The following is a 9,461-nucleotide window of genomic DNA, read 5'->3' on the forward strand; positions in this document are numbered from 1 at the left end:
GTTGAAAGGAGGGACACAATAAATGCATTGCGAATGATTCTTTTACAATCCCATTTATATTTCTTCACAAAAAATGCACCAGTAAACATGCCAACTGCCGCTCCTGAAGAATAAGTGAATTTCACAATTTACTTAAAAACTCTATTGCAAAAAGCCAGAACTGTTAGAAAGTAATACAAAATATCAAGAAATATGCATTCTTTATTGGAGAAGAGTTTTTTTAGGGCTTTAACAAAGAACGACGGTAAGGTAGAACCAAACTGATGCACAGAACCAAAAATGTATTAACATGAAACTGAAACTGTAAAGCTAAGCTTAAACTGAATTTGTAGGATTGACATAAATTGTGAATTGAAAGCAACAAAAACATAGTTACGCATTGACAAAGATATAAGTAATGTGGAAAAGACGCAAAGAAAATAGAGATGGGTTGTGAGTTCAGCAAAGTGGATACTGATCAAAAGACCTCACGTGTAACTTACCTGGAATGATAACGACCCCCGTGAGGAGAGCAGACTTTGCTGCTGTCTGATGAAACTGTGTCTCAATGAACTTTGGAAGAAAAATTGCAAAACCACCAATCAGAAAACTCTCCATTGCGTTTCCCAAACAGATCAAAATGAAGGGAACATTCTTGAACAAGCTTTTCGTCGACGGCCATAATGACTTCAAATCGTGGTTGAGATCGTGATCTTCTTTGTTTGTGTCAGCAAATTTGTTTTTCTCCTTTCGAACGCGCTCCGTATCATCAAAGAGCGAGGGAAATCCTAACATAGGTATTGAAGCAAGAATAACGATGCCAGCACCAACGAGGTAACCAAGCCACCACGCACCGACCCAATTCCTGTTTTCTGGTGTCAGATGGGAATTCTCAGGCTAAAAAGACAGAGACAGGAAACTTAAGATTTACTTTTGTTAAAAGGAAAATCTATCGGGAGGGTATGCTGTGATATGATGTCACAAAGTCTGATCAGAACATCACAGCTAGGATAGGACATCCCTTTCTCAAAGACCCGGTGGAACCTCTATCTACCGCGTTGATTTTTTTGACTTGACAATGGGATTCGAATTTCTCAGCAATAAAAAACATGAGAATACTCCCCCCCATCGAGTTTCAGTGTGTTATTTTACCCCCACTGGCTGGAAAAATCCTACTGCATCTGGGTGAGAATAGGTAGGTCCACGTTTTAAAAATGTTGAAACCTCGTTATCTCTAGTTATAAAAACATGAACTTTTTTTATAACGCGAAAAATTATACATTAAACGGCCGTTGGCTCTATCAAGAATTGACGTGGCAAGAATGTCAAACCTCACCTGTTTTAAGTCAACGAAAACATTGAGAATGGGGTTTGCAATTGTGAAGCCAGCAGCTGGACCAAACGCTGCGATCGCACTCATAATGCTCAAATAGAGACTACTCTTGCCACGCCCTACAATATCTTCACAATGGGCGTATCCCAGACTATATAAGGGCGTAACGCCAAGTCCCATACAGATATAACCTATTGCAAAAATACCAAAATATTGATTTCCATTTTCACTTGGTTCTTCACAAGTGTCTATTGAAGTACTGCTCATGTTTAATCGACATGTATCTGACAGTAAGGTAATGCCAGCTTGATATTTTGACACCATATAATGTGGAATTGTGATGATAAAAAGTCCCAGTCCAATTGCAAGACATCCTAATCCTAAAGTAAAAGGCCGATGACGATGTCAAAAATCAGACAATGCTGACAAACGTCCCGACAGATGTGTGAAAAAGTGTCGAAAAAATCCCAATCTGCGTTGTTTTAAATCCATAGCGTTTTTCGATGCTTGTGATCATTGTATTATTAATTCCCGTACATGCTAGCCCTTGTCCAAAGACAATAAGGCACAGGCAGCCAAAAAGAAGACGGCGGTAAGAAATTGTAACAATCGGGTCGAAATGATCTCAGCCATATCTCCGTTCAGTTGGCAGTGACTTCTCCCCTCCATTTTCCCTCTTCTCTTCACCAACAATAATTCAGGTTGGAGTTCTGCTCAGTCATGTTATTTTCATCCATATTTTTGGCTCGTATTATTGCAAAAAATGTCAATATTGTTGTTCAGCTCAGATAACAATGATGCAAGAAAACTATCAAGTCCTTGTCAAACACGCATTAATAAACATGAAAATTTTGAGCAACCAAAACTAGAGTCACTACATATTGATTATTGAAGTCTTTCAGATTTCTCGTCCACATAACAAGTTATAAAATTATTTCTTTTCTTTATAGTTTGACAAAAATATGGGAAGTGTTGTTCTCATTGTTCAAGTCAACGTATCTTATTACAGGAGAAAATTCTTAATCCATTTAAAAACGCTTGTAAATGAGGTATTTCATGTTTGTTTGTGTGGTAGCGTGCCGTCAACAGTGAGGAAAACATTTCTAGCAATATCAAATATCTTATAGCTGTCTTATGGTGTGACGTATTCATAATCGAGCAACTTTACGTACCACGCTAGTCAAAATGTCACTTATAAATCTATAAGAATGCCAAAGTAAAATTTTACGTAAATGTGAATCAAAAACCAACAACTCATCTACAACTGATTGCCTTTGTATTCGGGTCAAAATGCATCTATGTCTAGCTTTTTCCACTTAATGCAGTGACTATAGGTATTCTTACTTCAAAGTATACCTCCTTCTCACAGACCTCCAAGTGTGTCTTCCCTTCCCACTGGAAAAAATAGCCAAAATATCATCCCCGGTGGAAAATTATCCTCCAATTTTTGTTCCCACTAAATATAATCAAATAAGCCAATCCTCACTGCAAAATATCATGCAATTTTTTCCATACCCACTGAATTTTCTGACTTGAGAAGAAAGAAATCCCCAGCTATAAAAAATATAAGAATTATCAATCCCCATCGAGTTTTAGTCCGTTATTTTTACCCCCACTGGATGAGAAAATCCTACCGGGTCAGTGAGAAGGGGGTGTCAAAGTGGGAGGTGGTTCTAAAAATTTTGAAACTATTTATAAAATTTTGAAATGTATTATACGAATTCAGTTATCCGCTGCAAAAAGGTGCTTGTATTAAACTTTAATCATCTGATCTGACATTTTTTTATAACGTCACCTTTTTCCTAGTCGTGTATTTTCTATATAAATTTGAGTTTGAATTTCGACAAAAAGGGATATTCACCAATCAAAAACAAACAGCAAACAAACTCATCAGAAATGGAAATGTTACAGGCCAATACTAAATTTCCAACGTTTCGAACGTCATTCTTCACGACGGATGTTTCAGAGGCAAACCCATAGTTCTAAAATATTTCTAAACGTGTTTTGAACCAATGAATTGCACGTATTCCATAAGTTAATAAGGCCTAAGGCTAATAAGGACCAATTCTACCTTTCATTACGTACTTCTGTTATCGCATGACTTCGAGTTAAATACAACAAATATTTTATGATAGTTCCGAGGTGAGGAAAAAAATCGGAAAATCTCGGAACGAGTGGATGGACGGAGGGAGTACTACTCCGTTCAAAAGTTATATAAAGAAAATTCGAAAAAATTCTCTTCAGAAAAAACGTCATTGAGAAGAAAGAGGAGATTACAAAACACTGAAAAAAGCTTTTTGATACTTTTTCAAGAACTAAAGATTCGAGGGTCTTCGAATGTTTTGATCATCGAAAGAATAAAAAAAAATCATTTTAATCGAAAAATCTTAAACTGACTGTGTCGCATCATAAGAAAAACACTCTTTTTTTATACAAAAAAGAATCGATCCACAAAGGTTTTTCTCAAAAACCACGCTCTTTCGAAAGAGAATCTTTTTGAACTTTCATCATAACTTTTGACCACGTGAAGCAAATTTAAAGTATGATAGCTCAAAATTCAAGTTATTTTTCTTCTTTCTGATGATGAAAAAGTTTAGGTTTATAATATTTTTAGTTTTCTCATAATCTTAATTCAAACTTGTACACTTTTTTGAAACACCCGTTAGTTAGAGGTAATGCTACACCCCTGTGGAACTTTTTCCCCCAGTGGGGATGAAAATTTCTATCAAAATGCCAATGGAGATAGAAAATCTATTGTTTCCAGCTCGAAAATTCCAGTGGGGATGGTTTTGGAGTGCAATTTTTTACATTCAGTTTTCAATGGGGATAAAATCATAGAGCAATTTCGCAGTAGGGTTGAAATTGTAGGAGATTTTTTCCGCCGGGGACGATTTTTTGGCCTATTTTTCCACCGGGGTGTTGTGGTATACCAAAATATCTTTGGACTGGATTTATAGTAGACAAAAACAATTCATGTAATTGCAAGTGTTTATGATATTTTATGTTTGTTATGAACCAAACAAATTATGACAAAATAGAAATTCTTAAATAGAAAAATATATACGAAGATAGCGATAAAGATAAAAAAAGAAAAAGTATTTACAAGAAATGAAATAAGCTCATCAAACTGGCTGCCAGCGCCTTTTATGGACGAGCAAGTTTTCAAGCCCACGCTTTCGATTTTATTTTATAAATTTCGATTCTAAACTATTATACTAAATGAAAGAAAAACTTAAAGCTTGAATCCATAATCTCTTGCTGAGAGCATCTCAACTTTTAATGTCAAAGATTATCCATTCAAACACAGAATGAAAAACAAATTTAGTATGGAAGCAGCTTCCGTTACCCTCATTAGGAGTCCTTTATATCAAATTCAAGGGCGAAATATTTGTTGCAAAAATGTTGTGATTTTTCTTACTTGAAAATTATAACACTATTTTTTTCAGAGACTGTCATGGTCAAGGTCTCAATTTAATCAAAGAAAGTGGACTCTAGAGTCGATAAATATAAAAATATCTACAAATCTACAGAAAAGTGTACAAGAAAATTTTTAAGAATTATTTTTGTCGCATTATATGACCACAATGTATGAAATATAAGAAAGAAGAAAACCAATATTTACACAAAAAAACCCAATTTCCATTAACTCTATCTTTCGGTCACGGTAATTTGGTTAGTTCGTGGATGTCTTACACTATCATCACGCTTATTTGGTGGTAGCGTGTATGTCTTGTATGCAGCAAACAAAAATATAAAAGTCAGTACTTTTGTAACGGCACCGAGAATAAACAAATAATATCTGAAATCCTCATTTTCGTATTCTAAACAGCTTGTTTTTGAATCTGTGCATTCATCTTCATGCCATAATTTACAGCTTTTATCGATTAAACTTCCGAACAATGTAGGAGCCGGAATGAAGCCAAGAAAACGAACGAAAATTTGTTGGAAACCCATGGCAAATGAACCTTGTCCTTCTGGAACAACCCTGGAATGAAAAGATTGAAATATTTGATAATCAGCTAATGGAATGTTTATTAACTGCACTGTGAGAAAATGTGAAAACTTGACATATTGGTTAGATGGTTCTTTTGGTCCACTTTCCTTACCACCATCATCAAGTTGATCCTAACAACTTGTAAGTGCTCAAAGATGAAAGTAGCCAAGTGAAACTGATCTTGAATCATGAGAATACTTTATAGTTCGGGAGACATATCATATCAGAACTTACCTGAAGATAGCAACTAGCATAGGAACATTGTTCAAGAAAGTGAAGAACATCATAAGGAATGCACCAACGAAGAACAATGGAAACAAATCACATTCAGGAGTGCATCTTCCATTTTTCACTAAATTCTCTGCACCAGTCCCCAAGCATAAACAATCTTTGAAATACTGAAATACCGAGTATTAAAGTCATTAACAATAATAAGTTCCGTGTCTGCTGAAGGTCGGACATTTTCACATGAAGTAAACAAAAGTCTTGCACTTATTGTAATTTTTTTGGTCAATTATTATAAGTTCGAAGAAGACCACTGCTTTTTATTGCACAGTGTTGGCAATAAGAATTGGTTTGGTTTGACCATTGGCTAAGCCCGATGGAGACAACAACTAATTCCGCGATTGAAACTATTTGAGATTAGGAGTGAAATATTGATTAGGTTTTTGAGGAATCAAGGAATGCGAAGTCACACATGATAATGACGTACCTTTTCACCATTCAAATCGATGCTATTCTCGTTTGAGCATCCAGCGTGACAAGGCGAGTAATAGGTTTGTTGGTCGGCCACTGAACAAACTGGTTTATAATATCTTGTGGAACATTGACAATATTCGTTGCACCCTGATTGTAACGAGATTGTTGACCTGGAAATAAAAACAAGGGAGAGTTTAACTTTCTTTCAAGTAAGATTACCATTTCAGAGAGCCATGAAGTATACATATCTTTAACCGAGGTATTTCTTTTGAAACCGATGAAAGCGATGATTTTTCTCACTGATGAAAAATCTTACGGACTTTGTTTCAGTAGTAACAACATTAAATTCAAAATATTTTAAAGATTGAGAGATAAGGTCAAAACCGAAAAATAGAATGAATTCAGATAGCATGCTAATAGCGCAAAAAATAGCATAATTGTCCCACCTCTGTATAATGGGCCTATATAAATTTAGGTAGTCAACAGACTTTCAACAAACTTATAAAGATTGTTTACCCTATTGGATTTATACATGAATTGACGTGCTATAATTAAAAGGTATTCGGTTCTTCTAAAAAAAAAAAACAGTTTGAGGAGTAAAAAAGTCAACTCACGTGTTACGGTAGGGTACATTCCCACCAACCACATCTCTTCCGGAACAACCAATGAACATGGAGAAAACACAAACGACCGCACAAAATTCCATAATGGTGGTCACTCTCAATATCTTCTTACAATTCCACTTGTAACGGTAAAGAATGATTCCTCCGGCCAACATCCCTCCTGCAGCTCCTGAAAGGGATGGAAAAGAGATTCTGAATCGTCGAAGAAGCCTTGCTTACAGGAATATTTTTCTTTACTGTTACTGTTACTAATCTTCAGCCCCTTTTAACACTATAGCCATCCAAACAAAACCTGGGACAAGGCTTACAATATACGCATCAGTAACACCGTTTTATCGAAAATTACCTATTTTTTCTTTTTCTTTTATATAGCTCATGATAATGGAAGAGCTGTGTATGACAAGGAAGTACCGGTGGTGACTTTTTAACCGTTAACATTCAGAACTGACTCATATGATAACTCCAATTGTCTTACAAATAGTTTTCTCTTTTGGGGATTAAAGTTGTCATCTTTTAAGACTAAAGACCAAACATATCTTACCTGGAATGATGATTGCTCCTGTGTAGAGTGAAGAATTTCCCGAAGTGAAGTTAAATTGCGTTTCCACCAGTTTGGCGAAGAAAGTTGAAAATCCTCCTACTGTCAAACTCTCACAAGCTGAGGCTAAACAAATACATAAGAATGGAATATTCTTGAGTAAACTCTTGACTGCAGGCCATACTGTTTTCAAAGTGTGCTTTGCAGGCTGTTCGTGTTCTATAATATCATCTTCGTTTTTTCGTTTCTCCTCCTTTATCTGCTGCGCGTTTGGGAAGACATGGGGGAAGCCCAACATCGGGATGGCGGGTAGGAAGAGAATGAAGGCCCCGATGAGGTAACCCATCCACCACGCTCCTACCCAATTCCGATCTTCCGGCTTGAGTGTAAAGTTCACTGGCTGAAAATGAAAGGTTTCGTAATTTAGATATTTTCGAAAAACACGTTCTTGTGGTTTATCACTTAATTGATCAAAATTCGAACTACGTCAGAGTAAAACGCTGGTTTTTATATTCAAAGGTTTTTACATTTCCTGATTTAAAAGCCATACAGCAGGAATTTGATTTTGTAAGATGTCAAAATAACTATAAAATTGGCTTTAATCGACAATATTTAAAATAATCCTCGTTAGAATTCTCATTCTTAAGAGTTCTTATCATTGCTGACTCTTGGAAGCTCTTTCCATGCAGAAAAAGAATTATTCTAACCTCGTCGACATCAACCCAAGTATTGAGAATGGGTAGTCCAATAATGAACCCGATAGCTGGTCCCAGTGCGGCTGCGGTTGCCCATACACCGTTGTACAATCCATTCTGTCCTCTCTTGGTAATTTCATCAATATGGGCGGGTCCTAAAACATACAATGGCGTTGCACCCATACCCATAATGGCGTTCCCTGCTAAGAATATCAGCGTATAATACCATGGAGAAGATCCACCACATTCGGGAGTGTAATTTGAATCTTTAGAATATTGACAAAAATCAGCATCTCTCTCGATACCAGCATGATAACCCCCGATAATATATTTTGGTACGGATAACAAAACAGCACCCAAAGCCATTACTATCATCCCTATCCCTATCCAGCGTGGTTTGTGACGATGGCCAATAAAGCCCACAAACAAACATAATATACCAAAACCGGCATCATATAACGTTCCAAACAATCCCACGTGCGAACTTGAAAATCCATATTGTTTTTCTATCGAAGTTAATATGGTAAAAGTGACGCCTGTCACAACAAGTCCTTGCGCTGCTCCAGCTAATGACAGAAAAACTAAAAACCAAAAAGGTTTGTTCAAGAAGCGAAGAAATTTTGGTGTAAATTGATACCAGCCATAGCGAGGATCCTTTTCTTTTTTATGTCCGATATAGGGTGTTTGTGAATTGTTATTGTCTATGTTTTCATTATTATTCCCTGACTCAGCGTCTTTGTTTTTATTCCCCACATTAACTTCTTCAAAAGTGAAAGTTGGGTTTTCCATCACGTGACAGTTTTTATTTGTTTTATAAAGTTTTTTTTTCTGTTCTAAGATAAAAACGATGAGTCAGCATAGAATTTTGTCTCGTGTAAAATACTCGCAGGCAATTTAAAACCGTTGTCATACCAAAATATTGTAAAATAATTTTCATAAAAATAGTTTCAGAGGTTTCACCACAAGGCCCCAAATTGGCATCATCTGAGCTCCACAATTGACCTGATTGTCCCCTGTAATAAGTTATACTTACATAATGAAGAAAGGCTTACAGTATCTGAAGTCTCACTTTAAAACACACACCAACCATCAGTCATGCAAGCATCAATTTTTTTTAATATTTTATTCTGATGATACTTACGTGTGCTTATGATAGTTACCACAAAGCTGAGATTTAAATCGAATTATGACTTTATAATACATATTTTGTATTTTTTCTCTCCTTCTCTCTAAAGATTGACCGTCTCAGTTGTCAAACAAAATTCCCTTCCGCTGAGCTATGCGAAAAAAAGAAATCACTTTAAAAAAAAATCAAAAATGTTATTGATGATCCGAAATAATAGATGTTATCCTCTAGATGGTTAAGTCAGGACAATAGGAGAACAATTACAACGCATTGCACTCAATTTTATATGATAATTAATGCTTTTAAAGCTGGTATTGTGATCACCGCGTATAATAATCTACCCACGCAGCTCATGCAAAGCAATCTGATTATTCTATTTTCCCCTCGCTCTACAAAGCGTGTAATAGAACAAGTCACATGACGAATCTGTATGTAAATAAGATTCATTAACAAATAGTCAAGTTGAGTGACAAT

The 9,461-nt window shown here is 35.9% G+C and overlaps 2 protein-coding genes across 2 annotated transcripts in view; both read right to left on the reverse strand.

Annotated features, from left to right (window-relative positions):
• LOC136798255 (solute carrier organic anion transporter family member 4A1-like) overlaps positions 1-1,719 on the reverse strand; it is a gene marked incomplete in the record, with an annotated part of 6,662 nt that extends 4,943 nt beyond the window's left edge. The window contains 3 exon segments of the mRNA XM_067054834.1: positions 1-103; positions 483-876; positions 1,316-1,719. Coding sequence (XP_066910935.1) covers positions 1-103; positions 483-876; positions 1,316-1,636 — 818 coding nt within the window.
• Positions 1,720-4,291: 2,572 nt separating this feature from the next.
• On the reverse strand, positions 4,292-8,993 carry LOC136798281 (solute carrier organic anion transporter family member 4A1-like). Its single transcript, XM_067054868.1, has 6 exons — positions 7,874-8,993; positions 7,170-7,566; positions 6,620-6,797; positions 6,019-6,175; positions 5,541-5,704; positions 4,292-5,297 (listed from the first exon to the last, which is right to left on the reverse strand). Exons 1-6 carry the CDS (start codon positions 8,648-8,650, stop codon positions 4,961-4,963), a joined length of 2,010 nt encoding a protein of 669 aa, XP_066910969.1. The 5' UTR covers positions 8,651-8,993; the 3' UTR covers positions 4,292-4,960.
• Between the last annotated feature and the right edge of the window lie 468 nt (positions 8,994-9,461).

Source organism: Clytia hemisphaerica, unplaced genomic scaffold (assembly GCF_902728285.1).
Source record: "Clytia hemisphaerica strain Z4C2 unplaced genomic scaffold, Clytia hemisphaerica genome assembly, whole genome shotgun sequence".
In the NCBI taxonomy this organism is placed as follows: domain Eukaryota; kingdom Metazoa; phylum Cnidaria; class Hydrozoa; order Leptothecata; family Clytiidae; genus Clytia; species Clytia hemisphaerica.